The 15,564-nt window shown below is 51.9% G+C and overlaps 1 protein-coding gene across 2 annotated transcripts in view; it reads left to right on the top strand.

Annotated features, from left to right (window-relative positions):
- Positions 1–15,564, top strand: part of BLNK (B cell linker) — a 61,691-nt gene that overhangs the window by 23,438 nt on the left and 22,689 nt on the right. The window contains exons 4-6 of one of the 2 annotated variants that reach the window (XM_004580257.4): positions 7,719–7,759; positions 10,147–10,303; positions 12,962–13,122. In XM_004580257.4, the coding sequence (XP_004580314.2) occupies positions 7,719–7,759; positions 10,147–10,303; positions 12,962–13,122 (359 nt within the window). The remainder of the gene's footprint in view (positions 1–7,718; positions 7,760–10,146; positions 10,304–12,961; positions 13,123–15,564) is intronic. The other variant, XM_058671321.1, reaches the window with a different exon arrangement.

The following is a 15,564-nucleotide window of genomic DNA, read 5'->3' as shown; positions in this document are numbered from 1 at the left end:
TGTCTGCTGGACCACCATTTTCTGTAGTCCACCAGGCCTCACCCTGCAACAAGTCTAGACGGCTCATTAGGGGATTCCTGGGCAATTTGGAATGAAAAAAAAAAAAGGAACTCTACTCTGTACTTTAACTACTCAGCTACGTGAAAACAGATGTAATGTTCCCTTCGTGTTTAAGAAAGGAAGAGAGGGAGGGAGGGAAGGAAGAAGAGGAGAGGGAGAAAAAGAGGAAAGAAGGAAGGAAGGAAGGAAGGAAGGAGGGAAGGAAGGAAGGAAGAAAGGAAGGAAGGAAGGAAGGAAGGAAGGAAGGAAGGATTGGAAAAGAAGAGAAGGATCCCCAGAGGCTAGCATTGTGGTGTAGTAGGTTAAGCTGCCTCTTGGGACACTAGCATCCCATACTGAAGTGTAGGTTTGAGCTCCAGATGCTCTGCCTCCTCCCCAGCTTCCTGTTAGTGCCCAGGCAGTGCCCAGGGGAGGGTGGCCCAGTGCTTGGAGTCCCTGCCACCCACAAGGAGATCTGGGTGGACTCCAGGTTTCTGACATGAGTCTGCCCGGCTCTGGCTGTTACAGCCACATGGAGAGTAAACCAGCAAATGAAAGATCTCCATCTCTTTCTGTTACTCTGCCATCCAAATAAACAAATACAACTTTAAAATAAATTTTAAAAGATCTCCTGAAGCCATATAGTCCAGTCTCCCATCTAGGGCAAAAACTCTGCCGCCCACCACGTACCCTAGGAAAGAGGACCAGTTCCTGCTAGAGACACCTTCTGGGGTAGTTCCCCAAGTTGGCCTGGCCCAGCAATGGTGAGCAGCCCCAGATGGATATAGATGCCATCCATTTCCTTGTGGTTTCCTGGGTTTATTCTGTCAATACACGAAGTTTTTAAATTATAGAGGAAGTAGTGTCAGAGCAGCCGTTTGAACGGCTCTCCATCCAGAATGTGCAGGTGCTTCAGCTCTTCCACACAGTCTGATTCATCACAAACATTTCAAGAGCGTGTCCCGTGTGCACCTCACTATGCTAGATGCAGAGTGGGGAGCACCAAGTAGTCACCGGCCTGCAAGTGTCTCGTAACAGGTGAAGAGTCAAGCAGGGAAGGAGACCACAAGCGAGCACGTGAGATCCACTAACCATGGTCCTTGCTGTGCAGGGCAAGGGCAGGTGCAGTGCCAGGGAGTCAGTGGCATAGGGAACAGCTGGGGTGGTCAGGAGAGGTCCCTGAGGAGGGGACACTTCATTGCAGCCCCAGGAGATGAATGTGTAGCAGAAGATGTGACATCGCAGAGAACCCAAGCACACTGGGGATGCTGCTTAGGAATCTCCATGACTTCAAGTGTTGGACTCCAGGACAGACATCTCTCCTGGTGGCCCCCTCATCCTCCTCCCCAGTCTTCTGCCTGTCCATCCCCTCACCCAGCGTTCCCCTCCCCCTGGAATTTCTATTTGACTGAAAGGCAGGGAGCGGCCTTGTTTCTTGGTGCTTTGGCCTAGCCCACACATCCAGGGATCCTCTCTGGTTCCTCCTCTTTCTCATCCTCTATCAAAAAACAGAAAAAAACAAAGAAAGAAATTGATCTCGGAATCCCGTGGATTGTGTCTCTCGAGTGTCTTTCCAACATGTCTTCCCTTCTGTATGTCCGGTGCTGCAGCCAGGACCCTCATCGTTGCTTGTCAGTTGTAAATCCTAATTTCACGTGGTAAATCCTTGTCAGAAGTAAATCCTGATCCCACGTGGCCCTCTCAACCTCACCAACTAATTGTTGTGAAATGGAATTTTCTTCATGTCACACTTTCCTTGAAGCCTTCTCATGGCTGCATGTCACTGAGGAGGCATTGCAAACTCCTGTGTCTACATTCAGGACCGTCCATGTGTGGCCACTAACCAGCTGTGTAACCTTGGACACCGTACCTTCTTCATCCATCAAGCCCTCTGGGTGCTAGCTGGTACCCAGCACAGCCCAGAGCCCTGGGATGAAGTGTGTCTCTCTGAGCCTTGCCTGGCTTGGGGAATCAGCAGGTGTCCATCTCCTTAAGGCTCAACAGTGCTGGCTTCCCCCGCTAAGACCCCTGTTCTCCCCTAAAACCCCCTTCACAGTCTCAGTGTTGCTGTACTTTTTATTTCATTTTTGTACTTCACCTCTCTTGGAATGCAGAAATGCCACCCAAGGGGAGGGTGAAAGACGGTCCAGGCCTCTGCTGCCCTGAGTGTAGTAGGGCCCAGCCTGACAGCGCCAGCGTTTCTGGGGTGTGTGTAGGGTTTGGCCTGGCAGTGTCAACATGTAGAGCCCTGCCTGGCAGCGCCAGGGTCTCCAGGGAGCGTGTGAGGCCTGCAGGATTTTAGCCCTAGCTTGAAACCCCTGGATGACAATTTGCATTTTAGCAAGAGCTCCCAGGGAGGGAGCAGGGGGTGCTGAATGTGTAGTAACTCGGAGAATTCTTGCTGTCAGCTACCCACTCCGCACTGTTTCTCCTGAATTGAAGGGCTCGTAAACCTCCCCTGCCCTCTCCATCCTGTTTCCCAACAAATCCACTGAAACTCCATGATGGCCTTGCCCGTCCTGCCTGCCACGCCATCACCTTCCCAATTTCTGGAAAGGTACCTTTGGGCACCACCACCATGGGCACCACCTGCACTCAGTGCCCCCAGGCTGCTTCCTCCACCCCCTCCTAGCACCCCTCTGCCCCAGCCACCTCCCCCAGTTGCTTCCCCTGAGCCCTGTGGTCCCCAAGCAGCTGCATACCAGAGCCTCAGGGTTCAGCCCCCACAGCAACTCTTGACCCCAGACGACCTCAAGGGCCTCAGTGGCGTTAATCCTGCTATGAGTGCCATGTCACACAGATGTTATTGTCCCTGTTTGGCAAATGATGAAAATGCACCTCAGACACATTGAGGAGGGGGTAGGGGGTGGAAGTGAGGAGATGGGGAGGCCGCCTCAGGCTTACATGCCTCCTGTCCCCTTGCTTATATTTCTGGGGCACTTTCTATGATCTGGAAGGTTCCACAGCCTGGGATGCTTGCTCCAGATGCTGCTTTTGGTCCCTGAGCCAGCAGTTGGTCTCCCGCACAGTTCAAGTCTGATGTTTGACCTAGAAGCGGATGGGGAACGAATCTGCATGGCTGTCACAGAGGCTCCTGGTCCCCCCAATAAACCTCTCATGGGTCAGACTCAGCAGGGCCTCTCTTGCACCCTTGGGCCCAACAGCCTGGCCTGGGAGACCCTCTGAGGGCTCAGCTTCCACACTTTGTCCTCTGGCCCCTGAGGTCATACAGGAAGAAGGGCAACGCAATTCTGAGTTTTTTTGTTGCTATTTTAAAGATGTATGTATTTATTTGAAAGAGAGGCAGAGTATTTTAAAGCTTTGGAGGTGCTAGAAGACAACCCAATTCAAACTTCTCACTTTTCAAACTGATCGCCTAGAGTCACACAGCAAGGTGTGAGGAGCCTGACCCCTTCACTGTACACTCAGTCCTCAGTTGGTAAACCCGGCAAGGGGTACATAGGCAGAGGTCTCTAAGAGACTCAGATCCTGGGCCCCTAGCCTTGTCCCCAGCACCCCGCCTCCCAGCTGCCCCGCTTTCTTCCCCATGGGACTGGCCACCCGCTACCTCCCCCACAGCTGCTGTGGTTCTGCTTTCTGTTCCTTCCTTGCCTCGGCCCCACACCACCACAGCTGGCTCACCTTCCTGCTTTCCTCCCCTCTGGGTCCCGTGGTGGTCTGTCCACTCGTTCTCTGTGAGCCGACACCAGATCTGTGCAGGAAGAAACTGGTAGGGCCCAGGGTCTGAGAGCGGGATCAGGACCACCAGTGAGGCTGTGTGTCAGAGGCCGCAACATGGAGCTGTGCCCCAGCCCTGCATTCATCCTGACCCTCCCAAGACTCCCTGCTTGTCCCTGGCTGGAGCTCCTGGACCAGCAGCACTTGTAGCTGCTTTGATCCCCAGAGGACAATCCCGTGACCTCTCAGTGTGGTGCGGTGGTTCTGGGCGCACCTGTCTCCTGCCTGTTAGTTACACGCTGCTTCTGGGACTTGCACACAGGCCCTCTCTGAGCAACAAGGACAGTGCCCTCTATGAATCCTCTTCACTCTTCAGGCCACAGCTAACCAACACAGCTGCCAGCAACCTCTCCCACAGAGCACACTTCCTCCGAACTTCCCCAGCACCTGGCAATGACCCCACGAGTGGGAGCCTGCCTGTCCCAGGTGCTGTTAGAGGCCCTGACTGGCCCTCTGCGTAGTGGTGGCCACCGTCCTTCTACCTCTAGGTCTTTTACTTCCCGCACACAGTCTGGTTTCAGAGAAGAGGTGGGACTTTGGAGTCTGGAGTCCTTGAGGCCTGGGGCACACTGCTGGCTTTGTCCTCCAAATGTTGTGTAAACTTAGGATGGCTTTGTTCCTCGCCCTGCTGAGTGTGGGTGAGGCAGAACAGCCAACACTCCCTGGGCCCTTGCTGTCCTCCTAAGTACTCCTCACAGGTTCTCTCAAACTCTGAGACAGATCCAGGTTAAAGTGTCCTGAGGAACAGAGGACAGACCCCGGGCAGGGCAGGACCAGCATTCTGAAGCACAGCCCCCAGGGTGTGCTGGCTTGGAGCAGACCCTGAGATGGGGTCCGTGGCCCTCCTCACAGAAGGGGAGCTGTCTCCCAGGGCCCGGTGCTGTGCTCACAAGCCAGGGAGAACTGCTCAAAGCTCAAGCCAACTGAAGGCAGAGGGTGCCCCACTGCAGGGTGTGGGATTACAACACGGAAAATGGAGCGTGGCTCTCAAGCAAGGCAAACAACAAGTAGAAAGTGTTCCCTTGGCATGGAGGCCTGACGGGCCCACCCAAAATTAAAGCACCTGGGACAATCTTAACTTGAACACCCCCCTCCTTAAGATGATATGGCTCAGCCATCCACATGTGTGCCTAGTAGGTCACATGACTCTCAGAAAAAAAAAAAACATGAGACAGGCACACTTCTTTGCCTTGATTCACAAGTGAGGGAAATGAACTGGAAACGATAATATTGGCCCAACATCAAGTGGCTAGTAAAGATCAAAGGTGGGATTTGTACCTCTAGCTCCTGGTTCTAAAGCCGCCAGCTATACTCTTTGGAAGACTCCCCAAGAGACTGAAAACCAGCCAGTCCTTTGGACTGTCATGCCTTCCAGCCTGGACAATAACCTGCAACTCTGTGGCTTTATGAGTCTGACACTGGGAGGGACCCTCAGGCCAGAGGATGAGTGCTGCCGCGGGTGGGGGTCACTGTCCTGCAGCCTCAGACAGGACCTGCCTCTGCCTGACCTCCTGGTACCAGGCTGCCTGCACTGCACGTTCTCCTTGGCCTGGTTCCACCTGACTGCCCAGGCAAGGGCCTCGTGAAAGCTCAGTGGCAGCAGGGCAGCCCGGCCTCTGGCCCAGGCCCATACATAGCAGATTTTGCAACCTCTCTCAGGCCATTTCCTTCCCTGTAAAACAGAGCTGGTGATCGCCCTGGTCAGTGTTCTGTTGTAAGGATATATAAATGGCGTTTACAACGCAGTCTGGCACCCAGCACACAGGATGTAGTCAGCAAGCAGAATTCCTAATTGTCTGAACTTTCACTTGTGGAACCCATTTATTAGCTCATACTTTTGCTAATGCAAGGATTACAGATGCAAGGATGAAGAGGAATGGGCTGGGGACTGGCCTGATTCCTGAAACGTCATGAGGCAGGAAGCAAGTCCTGTCACATCACTGTGAGTGGGCGTGGCGGACTGCAGCAGGGCAGCAATGGAGGGGTCAGCAGGAGCATGGGGGGCATCTGCAGGTGTGGACAAGGAGCCCCAGTTCATCCTTTGGGAGCCACTTATGCCTATTGAGGAAGGGGACCATGTGATGCAATGCCTTATCATAAGGGAATGCTAGAAACGGTGGAACAGAGGACTGCAGAGGAAAGAGGCAGACGGGGCAGTTGGTGAGGTGGCTCCTGCAGCCGGCTTCCAAGTGAGGGTTAGGGGGAGACACGAGGATCAGCAGTTAGTGGGGCCAGGGAGTGTTCAGTGAGCACTTGAAAGGTTTCTGTTTGAGTGGCTGACATGGGCAGGCCTCGCTTGCCCCGGGATGGTCCTGGAAACTCGTTCCCTGCCGTGCCAGGGAACTGCCCGGAGAAGGAGTTTTCCTCACCCCATTCCTTTCTTGACAAACTCCCATGATCACACCATGCTGCAGTACCCTGTGTCAGTGAACCCAAGGACAACACATTTCTCAGCTGGTGTCAAAGTTTGACCCACACTAAGAGTGCATCCCATCGAATCCTTAGCAGGTCTTGTTCCCCCAGAACACAAGGTTGCTGCTACCCCTGTCTAAATGTGGCCACCCTGACCCTAAGCCCTGCTGTCTTCCCCTATGGTTCCTTCCTTGGGGTCTGTGCAGAGCAGGAGTCTGCAATCCACTGTGCAAAGACAGAAATGGTGCTGAGAGATGCTGCTGGGGTCCCAGGGAGTCCAGGAGCCATCCACTGGGTGCAGCAGGACAGGCAGGGAATGAGTTTTATTGCAGCTGCTGTGCCCGGTGGGGCTGTAGCCATTGATTTCCTGCCCAGCAGAGTGCATCCCATTGAATCCTAAGGTCAGGGGATAGGAGAAAGAATAAAAGCTTCCACTCTGTAAATGCTTGCAAGGACAAGGAGCAACCATTCCTTCGGGCACTCATGATGAGCCAGCGCTGAGCTGTTTCATTCTCCTGGCCCCTGAACCACATAGGGCCACACCCTGTCACATCTACTTCCTGGATCCCTGGCAGAGGTCTGGCAGGGGCCTGCCCCGAGCTCAGCCAGGGCTCAGAGTCTCAGCTTTCAAGTCAAGCTGTTGGGTTGACTCCTGGCTCTGCCATTTACTCTCCGACCTTAGTGGGTGACTCATCTGCCTAGGGCTGCTTCCTGCAAGGGTTTGAAGAAGCTCTGATGAGATTCCCCGGCAAGCAGTAAGGCACTGCGGGAAAGAATGTCCTTACCAAAAACATCACCAGCAGAGCCTAAGACAATCATAGGAGTTAGCCTCTTTTTTTTTTTCCTAGATCTGTTTTTAATGGAAAGGCAGATTTGCAGAAAGAAGGAGAAGGAAAAAGATCTTCACTTCCCAAATGGCCACTGAGCCAATCTGAAGCCAGGAACTAGGAGCCAGGAGCATCTTCCAGGTCTCCCACTCAGGTACAGGGTCCCCAAACTTTGGGGCATCCTCCACTGCTTTTGCAGACCATAAGCAGGGAATAAGAAGGAAAGTAGAACCAGGACATGAACTTGGCACCCATATAGGCTGCCAGCACCTGCAGATGTAGGATTAGCCAATTGAGCCAGCACACCCATCCCTGACCTCTTTCTTTATGGATCTGGAAACAGAGGCCCCAAAAATGTAGGGTTATATCTCTCTGACTCCCTGTTCAGACCCATGTTCTGTTTCAAAGGAAAGAAGCCACGTGATGTGCAGTGTCCAGCTGGGTTATCTATCCAGCACTGGAAATGTCCTTTTAACAAAGATAGACTCAGGTCAGGTGCACCACTGCTCACCTCACTGGGCCTTCTCTTTATGCTTTGAAAATTAAATAGGAAGCAAAAGGAGATAAAAGTGAATGGATAAACGACTCTAAAAATTGTTCAAGGCCAAAGAAGCTGCATCAGGAGGCCCAGAGGAAGACAGAGCAGGTGCAAGAGTTTGGACACTTATGCCTGTTCCTTCTGTTCCCCACCCCCTGTTTCAGAGAGCCCTGCTGACGAAGAGGAGCAGTGGTCAGACGACTTTGTGAGTGTTGGCTCCAGTAACTGGGTGGGTAGAGGGTTGGGAGGGTCCAGGGGAGACTTCTGAAGGAGCTTGGGTCTGAAGAACACGCTGATGTCAGCTGCATGTCCCAGGGGCGCGAGAGACCAAAAGGCCCCCAATCACAATGGCTGGCGTGGCCAGCAGTCGGGCCAGGCCAAGACCATCACACGCCACACCATACTTGTTCCCCTGAGGGACATTGTCATAGTTGCTTTGGTCCTAGGATCTAGAAAGATGTGAAGATGTGTAAGCATTTCCACATCTGTTGATTAATGCTTCTGCCCTCCCCTCGCCCATGACCCATCCCAGTCCTAACTAACCAGCTGGCACATCAGTTCAGAAACCAAGCATGGGAAGGCAGCTACCTGCAGGTCCAACATTCAAGCCCAGGCCTTCAGCTCTCAGAAGTGTTAGAACATTAGCATAGACCTGGGGGCCCACAAAGAGCAAGGGGGACCAGGACATGATGCCCCTGGAGGCAGAGTCTCAGAAAGAACTGCCAAGCTCCCCAAAGTAGCTCTGCAACACAGAGGTGCTCTGCAGCCACTTTTGTCTTGGACAAGAAATTTAAAAACTTCTCTTCACCATGGCTATTCCCCTTGTGGATCAAATTCATCCAGATGTTAGGTTGCTTCCATGTGTGAGTTTCAGATCTGGAAAGAATTCAACAATATCCCACACAGGCAACCACATACCCATTTCACAGATCAGGAAACTGAGGACGAGTGCAAATAATGTATCCACCATCACTTGGTGACTTAATTGACCAGTAACATAAGAACCTAGGACTAGGGTCCCGGCTGTGTATGCAAGCTGGAGGAGTATATGGTGTCCTAGGAGACAGCAGTTCTTTTTTTTTCAACATTAGAAAAGAAAAAAGACAAATGAGTGTTCAAGGTCACCTCTCTGCTGGTTCCCTGGGTGCTGCAACTGCACCCCCTGCTGGTGCCCCACGCCAAACGCACCGGGCCACTCTGCAGCAAAGGAAATGAGCTGGTTGGTCTACATCTGGAGAAAGAAGACAATAGAGCTGCTAGCTAGATTTAAAAGAGCACATTGGGTAGGGACTGATAAAACTCACATTAAGAGCTCAGAGACGAGGGAATGAGCTATCCCAATTGGCCAGCTCTAAAAAAACTGAGTGAAGCCACTCCATATTACTCTCCCTTACACGTGCCCATGGCTTACAGGATGAAAGACAGCTGTGTTGCAGAATCCTCTGGAATCGCCTCATGGAATCTGTTATTAAATCGCAAACGAAAGACCGGCCAAAGAGCAAGTGTCTTGTCCAACCACTGGAACGTCACATGGGCCATATAGCATGGCAGATGGCATCAGGGAGCCCCCTTTAGGTCAAATACGCCCTCCACGGTCATTCAACCCAAACAGTTGTTCACAAGCACATCTGGAAAACACGCATGCTGAGCCCATCACTCTGACTGTCTCTGAGCAGAGGAAGCCAGAGTCTGGGAAGCTTAGGTTAGCTTGGTGCCCCTTAGCTGCTGGCACTTCTGATGATGCCAGTGTACCTTCCTTCACGTGGACCGAAGTAAAATTTATATTCAAAACCAACACAAAAGAGAATGGACTCTAAGTCCACAAAGCCAGCTTTGCTTTTAAAAAGAGGAAACACACCTAACCTCATGTCCTCCAAGGTATCTACAGGCCACGGGAGCCATCTGGCTGTGATCTCTCTCACCCCTCTGGTCACCAGGTAGATCTGGCAGGCCCAGATGGCTGGGCAGCTGTCGCCTTCCTGCCTCACTACCCCGTGTGTGTTCCTCCTGAGGCTGCACGCTCGGTGGCAGAGGACAACCTTCCCTCCTGGGCAAGGATATACGAATAGCTGCTCCCGGCTCCCCTTCGCCTGGTGGAAACTTCCAAGACTCCAGATGCATCCAAGTGAGGCACTGCATGTGGCAGTCAGCTTTCTTAATATTAATACTGAACTAGTACTGCTACTAGTAATGATGAGTCTGCATGTCCCTGGGCAGCTCTGCCCTCCCCGGCATGCCCACCTTCCCTCAACAACCAGTGAAGGGAATCCACTGGTGGCTGTGCCTTACTAGAGCTTCTCTCTTTCCAAATGGATTCCCACACCTTCTGCTGCTCTGTGGATGGGCAGAGCTTCGCCCTCCTTGGCTTTCAATAGCTCACACACTTCCCAGGGTAGTGTATGGTGTTTCAGACCTTCAGCTATGCAGGCGGGGGGGCTGGCTCAGCCTCCTGACAGTGCGAGGTGCTCCTGGCCCAGAACTGCCTGACTGTGCGAGGTGCCCCTGTCCTAGCTTTGGCTTCCCCATCAGCACTCCAGGGACCTCTGGAGGCAGCACTTGTCCTTTGACTGAGTGTGGGGTGTGCGTTTGCAGGACAGCGACTATGAGAACCCAGACGAGCACTCGGACTCAGAGATGTACGTGATGCCCGCTGAGGAGAACGGAGACGACAGCTATGAGCCACCGCCGGCTGAGCAGGACACCAGGACCGTTCACCCAGCCCTGCCCTTCACCAGGGGCGAGTACGTAGGTGAGGCCACCCACAGACCCTGGGCATTTGGCCTTTCCTGCTGGTTGGATGGTGTGGGCTGCAAGCACAGGTGGTGGGCACTCCCCACCTGCCAGCAGGTCAGCTGGGCCCCAACTCACAGCTGAGTGTGCCTAAGCTGCAATGCTTTTCCTCTCCCTACTCCTAAAACTAGGATTGTTGGAAACAGGCAAAGACAAATGAAAGGAGTGCAGCTGGGGATTGCTCCCCACCTCTCCAGCCTGTGTGGTCCCATGAGAAATCCACCCAGCCATGAGTCCTCACTTCTCTAAGGCCTCCTGCATACAAGGTTCTGGAATTTCCTGTAAGAAGTCCTTACAGAATTGCAGTGACCTTCAAGGATGCCAGGGTCAACTTAACATCCCTTCTCTGTTGCGCTACCTCCCCCAGGTGGAGTCCAGATTGGGTTTTTACCTGCAGCTGAGGGGTGCAAGTGAGGGACTCTGAGCTTAACATTAACCTCATTCATTAAATGGACACAGGTTGGGTCTGGACTCAAGGGCTACATGTGCCCTTTCATGTCCATCCAAAAGAAGCCTGTGTGCCAGTTTGGCAGGTGTCAAGGGCCCTCAAGGAGGAGAAGTATGGGCATGTGGGTCTCCGTGATGCTGGTGTCTGCACAGAGCATTCCTCCCAGGGAAGAACTTGCTGCCACTCACTGCCTCCTTACAGGATGCTGGGTGTTGCCGGTCGGTCGCTTCCACCTCCTGTGTACCTGACTGTGCTAATGCTAAGTGTTGAGCAGCGAGCTGAGACTTCCTAGCTTCCACCTGAGTGCATTACAGTCACGGCCTCCAGGCAGTCTTGTGAAAGAAGGATTCATCCCCACTTGACTAAGGAAGAAAGAGTCACTCTGAGGCACGGACTGCACCAACGCCCTAAGCACAGCGTGCGGCTGCGTTGGGAGATGGGCACCTGCCCCCACCACAGGAGCCCTTCACCACTCTGCCGTAGGCACTGCCCATGTTTTCCTGTAACGGCCTCTTACAATTGCAGCAATGCTGGGAAGGAAGTAGCTGTGATAGGCCCATTTCTCAGGCCAGAAGACAGCAACTCAAGATAGTTACATGGCTCATTCAGGGACGTGGTCTTCAAAGCCTGTAACTAGGGTTCACTACTTCTCATGGGCAGAAATCTCAGAAATCTCGGTAAACTAAAAGGGCTGCAGAGACACCCAAGTGAGCTATCGGCACAGCACAGGGGATGCCCCAGGGCCTCGGCACAACTCTCAGATCCTGAGAAAGGCTTCCAAGGAAGCACAACGTCGCTGCTAACCCAATGCGCACATACCCAGCAAGGAAGACACAGCTGCCTAAAGCTGGCAAGGGCATGGTCACCACAGGAGGAGGCAGCTGGGAGCTGGTAGCACAATCCCAAGGCCAGAGTGCACCACTGTGCCATGGGCAGGGTGGGAAACACCAGGTTCGGCCCAGCCTAAGAGTTCCCTAAGCTGTGTGTGCTCAACTCACAGAACCAGCTGGTAGACCCCATGCTGCCTAAGCCTGCAGCCTGTGACCTAAGTGACATTAGTTCTACGCATTAGTCTGGCCCACTGTACCTACTGCTTCCATTGCTGCTGTTCTAGTCCCCACAGTTAACTGTCTGAAGTGGACATTTCTGTCCTCATGTTAAAGTGAGGACCGTCAGTCTCAGAAAAGTTCTGTAACTGGCCCAAAAGGTCACAGCTTGAGTGGCAGAGGAGGGGACAAAACTCAGATCCATTTGGTTTCAGAGCCAGAGCTCCCCTTCCTGATACCTACTTAGAATGATGGTCCTTGGGCCCGGGGAGTCTCCCGGATTCTCCATGGATTGCGGGAAATCATGGCCGAACAGGTGGATGGAGCTACAGGAGGGGTCAGCAGCCTGGACACTCCTTAAGAGGACATGGAGGGCTTTTTAACCTGTGATGACAGGTCCCTCTTTAGAAATTCATACACAGTAGGTCTCAGATGGGGCTCTGGCCTTGGTGTGTTTTAGCCATGCCTGCTTCACAGCCTGGTGGTTCTAATGTATTAGCAGGCTAGAGAATCATACTGCCTTCAAGGGTTTCACTGAGCAGAGCAAACCATCCAGGAGTGCCCCAGACCACCACCCTGCTTCCATACATTGTGCTTGGTGAGGCTGGACAGCAGCTGTGCCAGTATCACACATGCAGAAGTTTAGAAAAAGATGTTCTCCAGCTTATCATGGCGTGGTAAGATATTTGGCAAATCCAAAAATGAATTTTTTCAAGGAATATCCTGGTTATTTGTGGCTATAGAGCTGCTAGTACTTCTGTACTTTGAAGATTTCAGTGGGATGAGCCAGAGTTTTCCATCATTTGTTTGTTTATGAGGCAGAGAGAGAGCACAAGTGCAAGAGAGCTCCCAACCACTTCCCAAATGCCTGCTGCACATGCTGGGCCTGGCTAGGCTGAAGTCAGGGGCCAAGAACTCAGTGCAAGCCTCCCACACAGAAGGCAGGAACCAGTGACTAGAGCCCAATGTTCTGTTGCCTCCTAGGGTCTACACTAGCAGGAAACTGACCTCAGACCCTCCAGCATGGAGTGTGGACATGCCATGTGGCTACCCAAGCACTAGATCAAACATTCGCCCATCCTTGCTTCTTTGAGGTTGAGTTTTCATGTTTGTTCCTTTCTAGACAACCGATCGAGCCAGAGGCAGTCCCCACCCCTCAGCAAGACGCTCCCAAGTAAGACCAACTGGCCTTTGGCGAAAGCGAGACTAGCTTCCACTTTGCCAGCCCTGACTGCTCTACAGAAGCCACAGGTCCCTCCCAGGCCCAGAGACCTTGAGGACGAGGTAAGTCCGGACAGGGGCTTTTCCAGGATGCTCAGGGGCACAGAGGCAAGGGGTGGGAGGAAAGCTGGTAGAGTAACCCGGCCCATGGCAGGTGTTCCCTCTTTCAGGCCCTACCCCCTGTCAGCTGCCCCTTCCCAATCCCTCATGTTATTCCATAAGCATTTTGTGTTCTCTAAAGGTTGCCTGTATGATGTCATCTCAACATTTGCCTTTGCTAGAGGTATGTGGTATGATACTGAGGCCAGCCCATGTCCTTGCTTACCCCTCCTCTTCTGGCCTATGGTGTCTGTGAGCTTTTCTCCCTAAGATGGTCTTTCTATAACTTTGCTCTCCCGTGCTTCTCTGCCCTGTCTTGACCTCACTCCTCTGTTGCGAGTTGACTGAATCTATTCCAGAAATGAGTCAGAGGCAGACACACACTTTATCCAATCAGTAAGAAAGCATTCCACCTAGTAGCAAACAGAAGCAGGCAAACAGGTTCTTCCAGTTTTATTTACAGAAAACAATTTGGGTCAATCAGCTTACTGCCTGAGCTATAAAAGAAAAGCAAGGTTTCGTCCTGGAATGAGATACCATCTCGTGATCTCACTAACCCAAGGCTATGGCAAAGGTTAGGTTATGGACATGTGTCAGAAGACCTAGCCTTACTGTCACCATTTTCTATTGTCTGGGATGTCACCCTCTCCTCTTAGCTCCTCCACTTCCCTCTTCACAGACAAGGAGGGCTGAGTGGGAGAACAATGGTGAGGTTGATCTGGAAACCTGCATAAGCAGAGATGAGCCGACCCTCCCGCTCCCCCCACAGCTCTTCTCACACCCCTCACCCCATCCACTGGGTGCATCAAGACCCATCTTTCCAGGTTATCTTGGTGGTCATCTCATCAGACATCCCTCTACCCATACCTCACTTATGTGAGTCGCCTTCCCTCTGAAACTATTCCCAGTTGAAAATGAACAGGAAAACTCATTCAGCCTGTTATGCAGAATGATGAAGGCTGTTGAGGTATGCAACCAGAGGCACTCGCATTTGAAATAAGTGCCAAGATAAACCTCCTGGCATCACCATTAGGACAATCCTCCATGTCAGGGAATTTGAAGAATACAGTAACAGTAAAGGCACAGTCACTTGGCACAATAGATTAGATGCCACACACTCCAAGTCCTTCCTCTGCTCCTGGATCCAGCTCCCTCTCAGTACACACCCTGGGAAGTGGCAGCACTGCTTTCCATTGTCGGTTCCCTGCCTCTTAAATGGGAGACCTAGATTAAATTCCCAGCTCCTGGCTTCACGACGCACTCCCAGATGTTGCAGTGAAGCAATGAATAGTTCTGTCTGCCTCTGTTTCTCTGCCTCCTAAGTAAAAACAAAGAAACAAAAAGTGCAACTCTTACCTATCACCAGATATAACCTAATTACAGCTTCTGTAAGAAATCGCTTCTAATGCCTTAGATGGTTAAACCTAGGTTTATGTACCTGTTATGAAATAATCTTAAGAGCCACCTTAGTATGACTTGTATCCCAGCAGGACAGAACCCGAGCAGCTTCTTGACCCAAATCCCTGCTGTGTGTCTTCTGGCTTTGCAATTTCAGGCAGGATGAACAACCTGTTTGTTTACCTCTTTTAGTTATTTTGAAGAATGAATAAAAGAGCACATATATAACACTACATACAGTGCCTGACACACAAAAGCGGCTAGATGTATATTGGGTTTTTTTCTGACACAGTCTAGATTATTTAAAACTCAGTTTTCTTTTTTCTCCTAAAAACTTAAGACCTGGCCACCCTGGGCTGTCCGTGGCCTCAAAGTAGGGGAGCCATGTGACAACGCTCCTGCTCTACCTCTGCTAGTGTCCGCCCCTCCCCCCGATGCATGGAGACCCCTCACTCTGGATTAGAAATGTCTCCATTCTGAAAATATCATTACTCTATACAGATCAGATTTTAGATATTGTGTATAAAACAAAATTTATTATAATCAGTGCCTGCAGAACAAAATGTGCAAATCTGAGAATTCAGAAAAAAGTACAGAGATTCTGAAGTGGTGAAGTAGGCTCAGTAAGCTTTGGTTGGGGCATAGTGCTTCTAACTTCCTGTGCTGGTTTGAGTATTACTGTTGAGTGGCAAGGCCAGCATTCTGTGTTCAGATAGAAGGTACTTGAGGGCTTTGCTGGCTTCAGGCTTTATAGGCCATGCCTCCGGGGGGTGGGGCTCTCCTAGAAGGGAAGCTGGGCTATGACAACATCACTCTGGCTATTCGAGAACCCAGAAAGAGGGAGCCAAGGGACCAGAGGATCCTGCAGGATTACCACAGGCACATGACATCCCTGTAATTCAGGGCTGATGGAGTCAGCCTCATTTCAGCCGTGGCTATTGGGTGAGTCAATTTCAATTCAAACCCAGACAGAAAGTAGATTAGCGGTTAACTAGTCAGGGAGCAGGT

The sequence above is a fragment of the Ochotona princeps genome, chromosome 13 (assembly GCF_030435755.1).
Source record: "Ochotona princeps isolate mOchPri1 chromosome 13, mOchPri1.hap1, whole genome shotgun sequence".
Lineage (NCBI taxonomy): Eukaryota > Metazoa > Chordata > Mammalia > Lagomorpha > Ochotonidae > Ochotona > Ochotona princeps.
The sequence above is the reverse complement of the archived record's forward strand: the minus strand, read 5'-3'. Positions and strand labels throughout refer to the sequence as shown.